Source organism: Carica papaya, chromosome 2, assembly GCF_054855325.1.
Source record: "Carica papaya isolate Zhongbai chromosome 2, ASM5485532v1, whole genome shotgun sequence".
In the NCBI taxonomy this organism is placed as follows: domain Eukaryota; kingdom Viridiplantae; phylum Streptophyta; class Magnoliopsida; order Brassicales; family Caricaceae; genus Carica; species Carica papaya.
In genome coordinates this window covers 8,050,338-8,067,082 of record NC_142310.1, presented here as the reverse complement: position 1 = coordinate 8,067,082, position 16,745 = coordinate 8,050,338, and the positions used below count along the sequence as shown (strand labels likewise).

The window sequence follows — 16,745 nt, the reverse complement described above, 5'->3', positions numbered from 1 at the left end:
AATTTTTTAAAAATCATTAAAATTTAGTTCTTAGAAAATTTTAGGAAATTGAGATAATATATTTTAAATTTCATCAATTTAAATATAAGTTTTATCTTTTTATGATTAGAATAAGTATAAATGTTTAAATTAATTCTGCAAATGACATTTATTTACTAAAATCATGACCAGCTTTTTAAATTCACTGGGTAGAAAAATCTTTTTTTAATATATCATATACTACTAAAGTGTAAAAAATTTTCTTACTTGAGTAAAATTCAGAATTGACAGGGATATGGTATGGTAGTTTGCTGAAATGGCAGCATCTACACCTTACAATTCCATCCAAATACCTCCAAATCCAAAACCCCAACGCCTCTCTCTTTGCAATTTCTAGAACTCTCTGCTTTCCCCTTAAACCCTCAATTCACTGGCCATACGGGTTATTACAGCATTTCCACTTCTCGACTAACAACACTATCTTTCTTTCTTCTGCTCCGTAAACTCTCTCGAGGAGTCCATGGCTCCCGTTCTAAGCAGAAGCTTACTGACTGCTTCTTTGACTTCTCTTCCCTTGTCAACTCCGTTTTCGTTTAAAAACCCTAGAGGCAGCTTGAATCTCAGGAGCGTTTTTCTGCCGCCAAATGGTCTAAAAAAGGGTCTTTCTTGCAGTGGATTGAACTGGAAGCTTGAGAAGGGGAATAACCGGATTGCGGTTAGGTGCGAGGCAGCGGTTGCGGAGAAAGAAGAGACTGAGAGCTCGGGCGAGAAGTTTGAATACCAAGCTGAGGTGGGTCTTTTTAGTTTTCATGAATTTTGGGTTTTTCAGCCATTTGGTTTTCGGCTTTCTCTTTGGTTTCACAAAATCCAGAAATGAAAGTTGAAACTCGGTAAACGGACATTGCTAATTTACGTTCTCTCGTTTGATTTTATGTTACCTGTTTTTTCTAATTCGCACTTCTATTGTGATGGAGTAATTTGAGATGTAGCTTAATGTACAACTGTATACTCTAAATGATCGGATAGCTATTGCTTGGCTAGTGTTGTAGATAAACAAATTATAATTCTTGGATGATTGAATGGTTCTTCAAAATATAGTCCCTGTTTCTCTTTTTTGGACTTCGAACTTTTGGATTCTACTTTTGTTATGAATTGTGGATGCTGAAGGATTGAAACTTTTGTATTGCAGGTTAGTCGCCTTTTGGATTTGATAGTTCATAGTTTATACAGCCACAAAGAGGTTTTTCTTCGGGAGCTTGTGAGGTGAGTATCTGCCTCTCCCGTCAGCTATGGTGGAGCATAATGAAGTTTGTAATATGGACTTTGCTCTTGTTTGGATGTTTTGTTTCAATGTTGTGGGAAGACATAAGAGTGTGTTTTTAATTTTTTTGTACCAATTGTATTTATATCTATCATGTTCTGGTAAGGAATCTTTTGTGTGCAAGCTGCTGTTCTTCATTTGGTCTGCATCCTGACTTGCTTCTATCTCATGCTCCAGCAATGCAAGTGATGCCCTGGATAAGCTTAGATTCTTAAGTGTGACAGAGCCCTCTTTGCTTGGAGAAGCAGGGGATCTTGAGATACGCATCAAGCCTGATCCTGATAACGGGACCATTACCATCAGGTATCTTCATCATTTGTTAAAACATGCTAACTTTTTGTTACTTCTTTACTGGATATATGAATAGGAAAGCGGTGACTGAGTTTCCATGAATTTGCAGAGATACTGGAATTGGAATGACCAAAGAGGAACTTGTGGACTGTCTTGGAACTATTGCTCAGAGTGGTACTTCAAAATTCTTGAAGGCTCTTAAGGTACCATTTTTCTGTATTTCCCTAAGTAACTATATGTTTTTAAAAAACTCGTAGTAAGTGCTTTGGCCTCTGTGGCTGTTGTAGCTTACCTGCTATCATGTTTGAGCGTAGGAAAATAACGATCTTGGAGCAGACAATGGTTTGATCGGCCAATTTGGTGTTGGGTTCTATTCTGCCTTTCTAGTTGCTGAAAAGGTAATGTGATTTGCCTTTTTGATTTAAGGCCTCGAGCTTTCTGCTTTTCTGGTGTTTTAATTGGATTTTGGTACTTAAAAGCTCATTTGAGTCATTTGGTTGTTGGCTCCAAGGAGCTTTAAGCAGTTAAAATTTCTGGCTACCTGATTCTTTTTTCCCCCCTGGCCTTCACACTGTAATAAGTCTTAAATGTTTGTCAAAATTAGCATTTGAAGCCAAAAATATAGGAAAATGACAAAATGAAAATCAGTTCTGTTGGGAATAGTGTAAAAGTGTATTACAATAGGGTAAATGGTATATTAGTAATATAGCCTTCTCATTGTAATTAAGTTGTTTCCTTTTATTTCTCATGTAAATATGTATAAATAGGTGCTTCATATTTCATAAAATACATACTTCGTTCTGCACAAGTTCCTCTTTACATAAAAGTTAACTTTTAGATTCTTAAGTGTATTATTTATGCCAATAATACTTAAAAATAATTTTAAAGTAAGTATATTTTTTATTATCTGTATTTACTATATAAGAATATTAACTTTTTATCATTAAAATTTTTCTGTTTGAGATGTTTATTAATTTTTAACTGCTAATTATGTAGGAGGGTGTGTTTTGTACATTGGAATGTAATATTTATTTTGATAAGGAGTAGTTTGGTAAAAATACTGTTAAACAGGTTATTAACTTAAACTTCTCCAAAAAGCTGGCCTTGGGAGGTTTTTCTTTGAGGTCATCCAAACACATTATTTAAAAAAAAAGCTTTAAGCACCTTTTTCTACTGAAATAAGCCAATCAAAACATCATCGAATCTTTTCATGTGTGCATATCTTTATGCTAACTCGAATTTATTTTGTATTATATGATACCAGGTTGTTGTGTCCACAAAGAGCCCAAGGTCTGACAAGCAATATGTTTGGGAAGCAGAAGCTGACAGTAGTTCATATGTGATTAGGGAAGAAACCGATCCTGACAAGGTCCTACCCCGTGGAACACAAATCACTCTTTACTTAAGGGTAATCCTATTCTTTCTCTGCTTTCTTATTGGAGCGTAATTTGATATTTTGTAAGGATCAACTGGGACCTTTATGTTAATTGGCAAAGTAAGCTAGTCACTAAACCGTAAGGTTTTAGGTTGTGATATCTCTTTCATTGCCATGTTAATTTGGTTTACCTTTTAAGTTCATATGCGGTATTTTAGTCAACATCAAATGTGTATATGGTGTTTCATACTATTACCAATTGTCAACATTTCATTTTTTTTAGGAACAAAATATTAGAATTGGTAACTTTTTATTTGTTTCTATAAGAAATCAATGGTCTGACCTCCAAGTATTTCATGCAGGAGGATGACAAGTACGAATTCTCAGAGCCGACTAGAATTCAGAACTTGGTGAAGAATTACTCTCAGTTTGTTTCGTTTCCCATCTATACATGGCAGGAAAAATCAAGGACCGTAGAGGTGAGGATATCTAAATATTTTCTTTGCAGTTATCACTTGCCTCTTTACTATGTCCAGTGTTAACTAGTTCTGCTTTCTTCTAGCCATTGTTCTTTAGAATGTGTATAAATTGGAACGAGTTAATTTAAAGCAACATCTCTCGACTGTGGGTTTTTCTCGTTCATATGCTTTGAATCCTCATTAAGATTATTTTGTTCTTCATCTCCTAGGCTTAGTGTATAATGCATCCTATTTATTGTCCTGCCATGTTTACTTGAATTGGTGGTTGGATGGGTCCTTAATTTGAATTTTGAATTGGTGGACAACGGTCGAGGATATCTAAATATTTTCTTTGCAGTTATCACTTGCCTCTTTATTAAGTCCAGTGTTAACTAGTACTACTTTCTTCTAGCCATTCTTCTTTAGAATGCGTATAAATTGGAACGAGTTAATTTAAAGCAACATCTCTCGACTGTGGGTTTTTCTCGTTTATATGCTTTGAATCCTCATTAAGATTATTTTGTTCTTCATCTCCTAGTCTTAGTATATAATGCATGCTATTTATTTTCCTGCCATGTTTACTTGAATTGGTGGATGGATGGGTCCTTAATTGGAATTTTGAATAGGTGGAAGAGGAGGAAGAACCAAAAGAAGGAGAGGAACAAAAGCCAGAGGTAATTACTAGTGCATGCCTTAATTGTGGCTGTTGCCCTGTCCTTTCTTTATGATTACAATTTTAAGTTTATTTTTGAATTTATGCTAGGGTGAAAAGAAAACAAAGAAAACCACCAAGACTGAGAAGTACTGGGATTGGGAATTAGCCAATGAAACAAAGCCCATATGGGTGAGTGGAAAATGATCATGATCACATTCATTCTTTTTGATTATTTGGTCCGTTCTCGTGTCCTTTTGGAGGTCTATGCAATATAATCTATTAACTCTTTTGTCTGTTTTTAGATGCGTAATGCAAAGGAAGTTCAGAAGGAGGAATATCATGAATTTTACAAGAAGACTTTTAATGAATTTTTGGATCCACTTGCATACACTCACTTCACCACAGAGGTACTGGCTATTCAATCGCCTAAATTGACCATTTATCTGGTTAGGATATTAACTATGAAAAAGCTGTGCAGGGGGAAGTTGAGTTTAGGAGTGTTCTATACATTCCAGGAATGGGGCCTCTAAACAACGAAGACGTGATAAATCCAAAAACAAAAAACATTCGTTTGTATGTGAAGCGTGTTTTTATCTCAGATGATTTTGATGGAGAGTTGGTAAGTGGGCAAGTGTTATTGAGGCTTGAAATTCTTTGTAATATCTCCTTCATATAATGGTGTTTTGATTGTTTGTCTTTGTTTTGATGCATTAAGTACTAAACATTGTACTTAAAATGTATACATCATGTAAAAAAATGTGATTAGTATATTATCCCTAGAGAAAAAATTAGACATTTCAGTTCAAATTTGACCTGGGTTCAAGCTTTCTGATAAGCTTGCATGTTGTTTTGCAGTTCCCAAGGTACTTGAGCTTTGTTAAGGGTGTAGTGGACTCGGATGATCTTCCTCTTAATGTTTCTCGAGAAATCCTTCAAGAAAGCCGAATTGTAAGACTGAATTTTGTCATGTTTCCTTAATAATATAATTCTTGTTGACTTATGGATGAGTTACATGGACCAATCTTTTGAGATCTGGTTATGGGTTAGATTGAAGTCTTGGCGCAAGCATTCAGTCTGTTTCACGTATTATCTCCTTAATGATTTGTTTTGAATTAGGACTTAGACTCGTTTGAGAGGACCCTTCGATCTTGAGATTTAGGTATTCAAGGACTTCTGTTTGATGAATTATTTTTTGATATCTCATTGCTGCAACTTGCATATATATATATATATGTATATATTTATAGACAAGCAATGGCAATTTGCTCCTACATTATGACCCTTACTGATTCCTTAGTCAAACTCTAATACCGATAAGATCCAGATTCCTAAACCAAAGTCCTAAGTGACTTCTTACACAAAGTCGTAACAACTTCTAGCTAAAGAATCTTAACCAAACTGTAGAGAAAGAGCTCATAGAAAATCCAGCTTCTTTTCCTGTCCTTGGAGACAATGATGCCTATCTTTACCTTTGAAAATTTATTTTAGAAGAAAAAAAAATTTTCTTCTTCCAGCTCTGTAGGGGTGTGAATTTGCTGGTCCAGACTGGAAAGACAGACCAAACCGTTCTTTTGGACTGGACCAGACCAAAAGCCTTTTGGTCTGATTCTTGGTCCAGTAGGCTGTTGACCGGGAAGACGGTCTGTTCCTGTCCGCTCTTGGCCCTGGTCTGAACTGGTAAAAAAAACAGATATATAAATAGGAAAAAACCCCCAGCCACTGAAAAATACATCTGCAAAAATCTCACTCACTCTTTCAGGCCGCAGCCTCTCATTCATTCTCACCTCTTATCTCCTCCCAACTGGTGGTGAATGTGGAGTTCTGCTCAGTTTACTTGGCTCCCTGTTATCATCAGGAACGAGTTCGATTGACTAAGTGGCTGCCACCTTTCTCTCTCCTCCACCGCTGAGTTTGCGCCCATTGCCGAAAACACCAAAAAAAGAAGGCCCGAGATGAAGAGAGCATGTAAATGTGTGGTAAATGTATCACTCCCTAAAACATTTCTATAATCCTCAAAAAAAAAAATTCAATCAGCATTCTTATTGTGCATTTGGTGCATGTATATATAGTGAGAGAGAGAGAGAGAGAGAGAGAGAGAGAGAGAAGGGAGATATGTATATGGTATAAGTATAGGGAGACAAAGTGATGGCATTGGGAAGGGAAATATGTATATGGTATACAAATAGAGAGAGAAAGTGATGGGATAGTAGCCACTGGACAAAAGTGTGGTTGAGAGGGTTCTGGACAATATGTCAAAAGAAGTGATAGGATTGGAGATTACGTATATATAATTGATTTTTAATTCAAACATATTGAAGAATTGGTCCTTTTTGGTCCAGACCAGACTGAACAACAGCATTATTACCATGAGTCACGTGAGTGTCTGTAATCCCTGTAAATAGATCAGCTACTGAGTCTGACTTTGGGGCTTTATCAGTGGGTTTTTTCTTAGTTCAGAATTTCTGGGTGACCTTGTGCCAGTTTTAATGAATTTCTGCTTTGTTGTTATTATGTGCATGAAATTTATTTTCTACATGATATTTTACAGGTAAGAATTATGAGGAAGAGACTTGTCAGGAAAACATTTGACATGATTCAAGAGATCTCTGAGAGTGAAAACAAAGAGGTAACTGGTAGCAGTTGAGCCTTGTTTGCCTTTTCTTATTACTGTTATGCCTGCAATTTTTATAACTTGGATATGGATCACCTGATTACAGGATTATAAAAAGTTCTGGGAGAACTTTGGCAGGTTTTTAAAGTTAGGATGCATTGAGGACACTGGTAATCACAAGCGCTTAACGTCATTGTTACGGTTCTACACTTCCAAAAGTGAAGAGGAACTAATAAGCTTGGATGAGTATGTTGAGAACATGGCTGAGAACCAAAAGGCTATCTATTACTTGGCAACAGACAGCTTGAAAAGTGCAAAAACTGCTCCATTCTTGGAGAAATTGGTTCAGAAGGACATTGAGGTATTGCCTTCATGCTGATTTGGTGTGAGCTGGCAAATTTCGCTGTATTAGGGCATTTTTATGCATTGCATGCTTTTTGTCTTTGATTACTCACAGTCTAGGTTTGTTTGTTTTCAACTTCTGGAAAAACATTTTACTTCATGTTAAATTAGAAATGCATGATTCCTCAAGATTTAGCCCTTTTTTGTTTTTAATTTGTTATTTAGTATGACTTCTATCTTTTGCTTGAAATTTCATTATCATCTTTATCTTGGCTATTTGTTACTTTTAATCTGTGGGGTTACCATCCTCATTTTCCTTGCCTTCTGCCAATCCAAAATAAAGCATGCAGTAGTTGAACAATATTTAGTCTAGCGGCATATTTGGCGCATTTTTTTCTTGCCCCACTTAAATCCAGATAGCTGATAGGTTTTTGTTTTCAGGTTCTGTACTTAATTGAGCCTATTGATGAAGTTGCCATCCAGAATCTGCAAACCTACAAAGAAAAAAAATTTGTTGATATCAGCAAGGAAGATTTGGAGCTTGGTTAGTGCTTATATTTTTTCTGGTCGACAGTCATAATGTTCTCTATTCATATAGCTTTCTTCTTGAGGTTTCTGGCGTGGATTTTTCCTCATGAGGTAGGCTGTTGCTCCAGGTGATGAGGATGAGGTCAAGGAAAGAGAAACAAAACAGGAGTATAATCTTCTCTGTGATTGGATAAAGCAACAGCTTGGTGACAAGGTTGCCAAAGTCCAAGTTTCAAAGCGTCTAAGCTCATCTCCTTGTGTGCTTGTTTCTGGCAAGTTTGGATGGTCGGCTAATATGGAGAGGTTGGTAAACTGGTTTTCATTGTTCAATATGAAAACTAAAGAACATATGGTTGATCCCATTCTTAATCTTTGTGAAGGCTGATGAAGGCTCAAGCCCTTGGAGACACTTCAAGTTTGGAGTTCATGAGGGGCAGGAGAATATTGGAGATTAATCCAGAGCATCCAATTATAAAAGACTTAAATGTATGGCTGCCCTTTTCATTCCGATTAACTCTGTCGAATTGATGCTAGTTAACATGTAAGTTATAGTTTGAGAAATGTATGAACCATAGTCTACTAATCTATAAGGTAAGGGCCGTGCATGGGAAGATACTTTGGTTATTACTAGATGGTTGTTCATAATCTTAAGGTCTATGCATGAAAAAGAATGGCAGAGAAAGATTTAAATATTATCTAACTCATATAGATCATGGAGAACTAGTAATATAGGGAATTATTTTTGATGTGCAAATATGGAAAATGTAGTATTTTCACCTTGGTGCTAATATGTCAGAGAATGGTGTTCGTAATAATGTTGAACTGACTAGTAGTGCACAAAATATCTACTACTAAAATTTCATAAAGATGCTTTGGATGCTTTCTTGGGAATTTGTTATGGGATGTGTAAAAAAGCTGACATGACCTAATTTGATTATCAACTTGCAGGCTGCATGTAAGAATTCGCCAGATAGCAGCGATGCCAAGCAAGCTGTTGACCTCTTATATGATACAGCATTGATCTCAAGTGGATTCACCGTGAGTATAAAAAACATCTTCCTTTTCTATTATTCTGTCTAACAAAATTGAAATTAGGTTAAGAACCTTAGGTCTCATATTTTTTCCTTGGATTGTGCAGCCTGACAGCCCAGCGGAGTTGGGGAACAAGATCTATGACATGATGGCCATGGCCCTTGGTGGAAGATGGGGTCGAGCAGAAGATGAGGTAAAGGAAGCATCAGAAGAAAATGCTACCGAGTCTAATGCAGGCGAGGGAGAAGCCTCTGAGGCAGAAGTAATTGAACCATCAGAGGTGAGAGCAGAGAATGACCCATGGAACGATTAATTAATAGGTAAAGAATTAGCCAAAATTTTGACTTTTTAGTGGACCAATCCTATACTTTAACGAGAAGATAGGGATACTTTGTTTCCATGGCGATGGGGGAGAAGAGAGAGTGCTTATCATGTGAGAAAAAGGAATCTAGATTGAAATGTCCGAAAATCATAATGAAATTTAGCCCCACTTCAAAGAACTCATTACACTCTACTGATGCCTTATAGATGTCTAAGGCTTTAATTCTATTAAATTCTTATTTTATTGAATGTTTACATACTAGAGTTCATATTAGTTCATTTAGTCATGATGTCAAAAGAGAATATGTTATTTTTACTGATAAACATTGCCGCTGGAGGAATTCTTCAGGTATATCTTATGCCATTTTGTTTCAAATTACTACCGCAGCAATCAATCAACTGATCTACTGATAGTCTTTGATTGGATGATTTGGATAATAATTTATTAATGTTAAATACGATTCGGTATGTGTAAAATTTATTAATGTTTAAATTTAATTATATTTAGATGATAGCGTACTAATGTGCGATAGTGGTAATTATGTTTGAATTGATAATAAGATATGGGTGTATATTTAAAAAAATTATTTATTTTATTTTTATTTTATTATATATATATGAAAAATATTAAAAAATTATGTAGCGTAAAAATATATAAATATATTTAGTTAAATATATATAATTAAAATATTATAAATATGTATTTATATATAATTAACTAAATTATATATATGTATATATAATTAAAAATATAATTAGAAGAATTTAATTAAAGATAATAAATATATATTAATATATAAAAAATATATATAGATATAATAAAATTAATATAATTAAATAAATTATATAAATATATGAATTTAATTGAATATATAAATATATATTTATATATAATAAAATAAATAAATTGTATTGTTTAAAAATTAAAAAATATATATATATAGTTTCATAAATATAATAGCTTCAAAAATATAATACTAGTTCACTTACTTTAAATACGAACATTTTATAACATTATCATTCAATTTTAAATATAAATTAAAATATAAATTACGTTATTGTAATAAAGTAAATAAGTATTGGTGTTTACATAAATTTCTACCAACTATAAAAAAAAAATGATACATTATGCAACATAAATTCTACAATATTCCTACATTTAAACTCGAGTCTTGCACGTCGATAACAACATCTTCCATTTTCAAATACCTACAAAAATAAAGAAGATTAAAAAAAAAACAAAGATTACAAATTAACAAGTTTTTATAAACGAACTTGAGTTTTAATATATATCCTTACCTAGTTTTCGAAGCAAATTCTTTAGGAGATTTTTGTGACCTTCAAGAGACAACTCAAGAAACTACAGGCTATGTTTGATTCTTTTAAAAGATAAATATAAGCTTGTGATTTTTGATCTTAGTGAGACTTAAATGACCAATCTCTTCGTACAGCCGAGTCGATGAAATATGTTTTGCTGATACCATATTATTGAGTGCATCAGCAATCATTCTAATTTTTTCAAGTAGATAATCATTTTTTGGGATAGTACCCAAACATCTTGATTTGTTCGAGCTTGAACAACTTGGAGTTTCACATTCGAGTTGTGAAGTAGGAGTTTGAGACATTGAACGATCATGGAAAGATTACTCACTATTGACGTTGATATTAATACTGACATTTTCGAGACTTATACTCATCACATCCTTCACTCCTGTTGCATTTGTATTAACATTCATATTTGTTTCTCTTCGAGAGGTACATGTTGTGTCGCTATCAACTCCGATAGCTCTATCTCTTTCAAACATTTATAACATTTTGCCGTAATTTCGAATCCGTTTGTTTTTAAGTTCAGCTACTTCTGGATTAGTCTATTATAAAGTATGATGTTATTATTTAAACTATATAAAATATTACAAATAACATATGATTCACTTTTTGATTTACTTCTATTAGTTATTGTCAAACCTCCTCTTCATCGTCAAAATTTTCAGTTAACGAATTCCATGCAAAACCACTCGACATTTGTTTGAATATATCATACCATTTTGAAAACTGTCTTTTTAAATTTTTAATGCAATTGTGGACTCGCGTTTTTGCAATTGGCATGTTTGGGTAGGTGCGCTTCAAGTCTGAAACGATACAATCAACAGCTTGTGTGGTGAATGTTCCACCTGATCTGCAACCCAAGCAATGTTGAGAGTAAAATACTTCTACTAATGCATCATCCAACACATCAATCTAGTGGACAATGTTATCTACTCGATCTGCAGAATTATTCCTACTATTCATTTTGTACAATATTATAATACAAAACCAAAAAATATAAAGTTATCATTAAGAATAAAGAACACATCAGTCTAGTGGACAAAGTTATCATTATCAATAAATAGAATTTCATAAAAATATAAAGTGTGAACAATAGTAGAAAATCTAAAATACAATATTACTATTAAAACGTTAATATAATACAGTAAATTTATACAAAATACAACAATTGTGCAGAACACAATTCTTAAGCAATACAAGTACCATAGTAAAGCAGTCAACTATTATAAACAAGCCACATATCAGTTGCTATCATATCCCTAATAGCTTTTCCCTTTCCTGTTTCCTTATGGTTGTCCCTAACACCAAATGGAATAGATTCCTTATGAGAAGCATTTCTAAGTTCTTCATCAACCTCTCTTAGAAGTTCATCATTTGGATCCTCTTTCTGCAAAAAGTTGTGTAAAATACAACATGCAAATATAATGCGATTGACATTCTTTAGCCGATAGTGCGGTTCATTAGCGCTTGAAATAATTGGAAAGCTTTTTTTGAAAATTTCGATGGCACATTCAATCGCATTACATAAAAAAAATGATGAAGATTGAATAACTCATGAGCATTTAGTGGTAGTTTCATGGAGTATTCACTCAAGTGGCACAATTCTCCCCTATATGGAGTAGCATGAGAAATAAAGAAAAAAATAAAGACAAAGAAAAAAATTCTAACAGCAATGAATCAAAAAATAATCGAATTGAATTCTAACAGAGTAGAAAAGCAGAACAGGAGTCATAATTCTCACATACATAAGAGTTTCCTGAATATAATGTGTTCTGCTAAAATAACCATTCCTTTTGCAACAAAATTATATATTAAACATTTTTTACTCATTTTTGAATTTCAATTTAAAAAAACCAAAACTTCAAATTTCTCAATATAAAACAATAAGCAGTTAAAGAGTCAAAAGCACCAAAGTAGAAAGAACCTAGCGATCCAAGACCAATGCCGATAACAAGCAAAGTTGTAACACCCAAAAATATATTCAAAGGTGTTGTCGCTTTTTGATATTCAACCTGGAAGTTATACATCATTCAGTGTATGTAAGTCAATCTTTGTCACTACCTCAATAAGTATTCGTGTAATGTAAGTTCTTATCCATACAACTTTGAAAGCTCAACGAGCTATCCACAACACAATTTCAATTTATTTACTACTAAAGGGAACCTAATGTTAATATCATGGTGTTGTGTGTGTATATATTTCACAAAATCTGCATCCTAATCAATTGTCCCCTTCTCGTCCCCAATGTTGTGCCCGATCCACATAGCACCAACACAGTCTGAAAACATAAATACACACTCACTACACACATTGTTCATGCTATAACATGATCTACAACCACACCAACAGACCCTACCACAATGATAGAATATTCAAAGCACGTCCTCACACACAAACTGACCATCTGTTGACCACACACCCACACAGACACCCATAATGGCTTTTCAGAACACCAAACAATAGCCTCTTATAGACACTGACAATCTCATGGTCACACACACACGAAACTGCTAGTTTGGCTTCCAGAATAAGCAACAACCACTACACACCATTATAGCATGTCTCTGGCCTCTTCTTACGACCTCCACTTAACGACTATGTCTCTGGCCTCAATGACAGCATACATCTACCATATCTCCTCCCCTTCGGACCATCTATTATTTGGTCCTCTCTGCTAATTGATCATTAGTCAGCTAGTTCAATTCATCATCTCGGCCAACACAGGCCACACACACACCACAACAGAAATGAGCACGCACACACATGTAACTTGCCTATTCAGGCTTCCCAAGATAGAACGACATCTAATAATAATCTCTGCTCAATCGACCATGAAAGAACTGAAACCAAACAAACAAAATGCAAACGACGACGAAAAAAATAAAAAAATAGAAAACACATACCAGGAGAGAGAATAAACTGAAAACAGAAAAAGAAAAGAGAAATGAAGAGAGAAATCAATGTCTACTTACTTGGTCGAACAAGAGAAGCCAGAGAAATGGAGAGAGAAATTAATGTCTAGTTACCTGATCGAACAAGAGAAGCTGGAGATGATCACTATTTGTGGTGTGCGGCTCTTCAGTGTCGGGTTTAGAGGAAGAAGAATAATAAATCTTAGAGAAGTAAAGAAGATGTAACGGCCCCGGAATTTAAATAAAGATGTATGTATTAAAAATCTTAAATGCGGAAGCGTAATAAAAATTTTGATTATCCCTTACACAATAACTAAAAACATACTCAAAACATGAAAGAATAAGCTAATTAAAAGTGATACTCGAAATAAAAACTATAAATGGAGCTATAAAGTCCTTAGACGTCTAACTCGCCGTCTTCCTGCGGAACGAGCTCGGGAACCACGTCTTCCTGATCTGTAATAGTTAAGTAAGGAATGAGCTACACTAGCCCAGTAAAGACATCACACTATTTCACTGCTACAGAAGTAAAGGTCGGTAGAAAACAAAAACGACCAATAGAGTATAATTTATAACAAACTAATTTATTAACATAAAAACTTTTACTGTCCACCTACCTCGGTGAGATTCATGAAAATAACCTATGAAAACAAAAATATGATAATCATCATAAAATCATATACAGTTTGTAACAGAACACATGTCCTACTTTTTGCACTTCAATAATCAGACAATAAATTTCCTCTTTTACCAGCCTACTAGTATCCATGAGGATCCATAGGGGGGTCCCCGCTACACATGAACCATGAACATTAATAACCTGATTCTAGGGCCGTCCCTATACTCCGTCCGGTATGGGCGCCAAAACACATAAGATCTTCATACCTCGTTCGGTATGAGAGACCACGTTCCCGGTAGGGTTTCCTACGGACCCGGTCCGTCCACCATCTCCTAGGATATCTAGTCAGGCAGTCCACATTATCCACTTATCAATTCACATAACTTTTTTTTGCCCTTTTTCTTGGTCTCAATCATCCAATCATACACAAACATGTAAACAAGTCATCAACACCAAATAAGACAACACAGTATCGGGTTAACCATAATACCAACCATAATAAAGAAAACCTTGATTCATGCATACAAGACCATAAAATAAATACATCAAACATCACACTGCATTTAATACTGAAAAATAGATCAAACAACAACTGACCAACAATGTACCAGATTCGAGCTCCATTGGCAACCTCCATCAATTATACATCTATAAAGTCTCAAAATACCGTTTAATTATTTATTAAGCTTTAATACCGTGATAGGAAATAGGGTGAGGGGTCCTTACTTGTTTCGGGGTCTGAAATCGGCTTTACAGTGCGCCTATAGGCTGTCTCTAATTTCTCTGATTTTTTTTTGCGAAAAACTGAAACGCATAACCGATACCTGCACGTGTCCCAAAAAATTCCAAATCAGATCTAAGGCCCCTTTCGGCCAATATAGAAATTTCGGCAGGGCGGCTCCGCCGTGCTCCAGCGACGGCGCCGCCGCCTGCGGTGGCAATCCGCCTCGGGTTGCAGCTATTTTTGGTCGAATTCAGCCAAACTTGCATTGGTCCCTAGGCTAAAACAACCCTAAGGCCCTCGGTGGGCCAAAAAATTATGAAAAACTGAGACTTACCGGCGGCGATGCTCTCGGGTACGGCAGCTTCTCCGGCATGAGTCGCATTTTGATGTTTTGCTCTGGTCAACCTGTAGAGAAAAGAACGGTGATCACAGTGGTATAAAAATTGTATCGAACGGAGATCGGGAAGGGCCTCATCAGAGGCAAAAACAGAGGGAAGCCTCGGCGGCGGGGTCGGACTTCAGCGGGGATTTCCGACCGATTGGCTGGTGGTTTGGCTCCGGTTTGGCCATAGGCGGATTCAGCATCAAAAAATTTACCTCAATTGGTGGTCGAAAAATTCTCCGGTGCGGCGGCAGGTGGCGGCGGTCGGCTCCTCCGGCGTCTAGTTCTTCTTCTCCGGCGAGGCACTAGCGGCTAAGGTTTTGTGGTCAGGTGTGGGTGGGGTTATTTATACCATTTGCCTTTTAATCTCAACCGTCCATCAAGATTAAATCTAGACTGTCCATCGCGATGCGATCTGGGCCGTTCGTGCCTGATTGAATCTGGGCCGTCCGTACACGTGAAATCTGGGCCATCCGTGTGCACATTTGATCTGGGTTGTCCGTGCGTGCGGGAGCAGATCTGGACCGTCCGATCGCGCGCACGCGGATCCCCCACGTGGCCCGTCCCGTGTCAGCGTTTTCTTGCCACGCAGCGTGTCCTGGTTGGCCCGGGACCGCTGACCGGGCTACTGACGTGACTGCTGACATAGCACAATTTTTTCAAATTGCGTTTTGACCCCTAGTTTTCGATTTTCTTTTCAAAACACCCCCAGAATCCAAATTTTCATCCTTTTTTCCTAAAATCAATTTTAATTAAATCTCAATAATAATTTTACCCAATTTTATTATCATTATTATTTTTATTTTCATTAAATTAAATTAAATTAAAATCTAAAAAATTCAAATACAAAAAAATAATAATAAAAATAAAAATAATACAAAAAAAAAATAATTAGGGTGTTACAGAAGAAGAATGATAAAATGAAGGGTAATTTAATAAATAAATTTTTTTTGAGAGTGTAATGAGAAAAAATAATCGAACCATCATAAAAGTACCAAATCAGTGGTTTGAAATGATGAAAAAAATCATAGTATTGAGAACCATGACTCAACCAGTAAAAAATTATATTGTATTTGAAAACGCAGACAAAAAAAAAAAAGAAATTGTGAAAAAATCATACCACCTCTACTGAATCATCGTCCAAACAGGCCTTTAAGTGCGCCATGACTAGTTTGATTCAAGATTGTCCCAAAACTTCTGGCTCTATACTAGCCATGAGTTTTGGATAATGTTATTTCATTTTAGACTAAAATACACAATTGGCTAAGTCAAATATGTCTCTCCCTATTATAACCATTTAGTGACTTTTCAAACCTTATACATGTGGTATTTGATATATATTTTTTTAATTACGAAGTATAAAAAATATGATTAAAAATTAGCACCAAGAGAATACTAACCCATGTACAAAATATTTGTATATCTACATGTGGTATTTGATGTTGCTTTGTAGTTGTTTTTTTTTTTCCTTTTTTGCCACATCGATGTATATAGAAGCTAAGTGAATGTACATATGGCGAAAATCCGAAGCATTTGTATTTTCTCCTTTTTTTTTTAATTGACTGAAATACTCATTCTTTATGATTGAGAACCCGAATAGAAGCAGGAGAAAAAATTGAAGTACTGCAGAAAAATAGTCAGACACTTTTTTGCCATTTTTCGTTTAAGAAACTTGTTCAATCAACATTAAAGATTGAAAATAAAGGTTAGAATTAGTAAAATATAATCCCACAAGAGGTGTTTGTTTAAGTAGCAAAAAGACTATTTTTATATTTTACAAAGAGTCGTTAGTAAATAAATGAAAAAACTGGTTCTAAGCGTATATTTCAATTTACAATCCTTACATTGATGATGACCTCCACCTTAAAA

The 16,745-nt window shown here is 35.1% G+C and overlaps 1 protein-coding gene across 1 annotated transcript; it reads left to right on the top strand.

The window, feature by feature from the left end:
• The first annotated feature begins 342 nt into the window (after window positions 1–342).
• CR88 (Chaperone protein htpG family protein) lies at window positions 343–9,168 on the top strand. Its single transcript, XM_022041917.2, has 19 exons — window positions 343–769; window positions 1,169–1,242; window positions 1,478–1,603; window positions 1,701–1,794; window positions 1,906–1,989; window positions 2,856–2,999; window positions 3,329–3,445; window positions 4,051–4,098; window positions 4,188–4,268; window positions 4,382–4,486; window positions 4,558–4,698; window positions 4,935–5,027; window positions 6,628–6,705; window positions 6,797–7,051; window positions 7,474–7,576; window positions 7,689–7,863; window positions 7,941–8,046; window positions 8,509–8,598; window positions 8,699–9,168. Exons 1-19 carry the CDS (start codon window positions 500–502, stop codon window positions 8,903–8,905), a joined length of 2,391 nt encoding a protein of 796 aa, XP_021897609.1. The 5' UTR covers window positions 343–499; the 3' UTR covers window positions 8,906–9,168.
• Window positions 9,169–16,745: the final 7,577 nt, after the last annotated feature.

Coding starts and splice junctions, on each gene's coding strand:
- CR88 (XM_022041917.2), top strand. CDS start 500: ATGGCTCCCGTTCTAAGCAGAAGCTTACTGACTGCTTCTTTGACTTCT. Junction 4,487..4,557: donor ACACTCACTTCACCACAGAG/GTACTGGCTATT, acceptor AAAGCTGTGCAG/GGGGAAGTTGAGTTTAGGAG. Junction 8,599..8,698: donor TGATCTCAAGTGGATTCACC/GTGAGTATAAAA, acceptor TGGATTGTGCAG/CCTGACAGCCCAGCGGAGTT.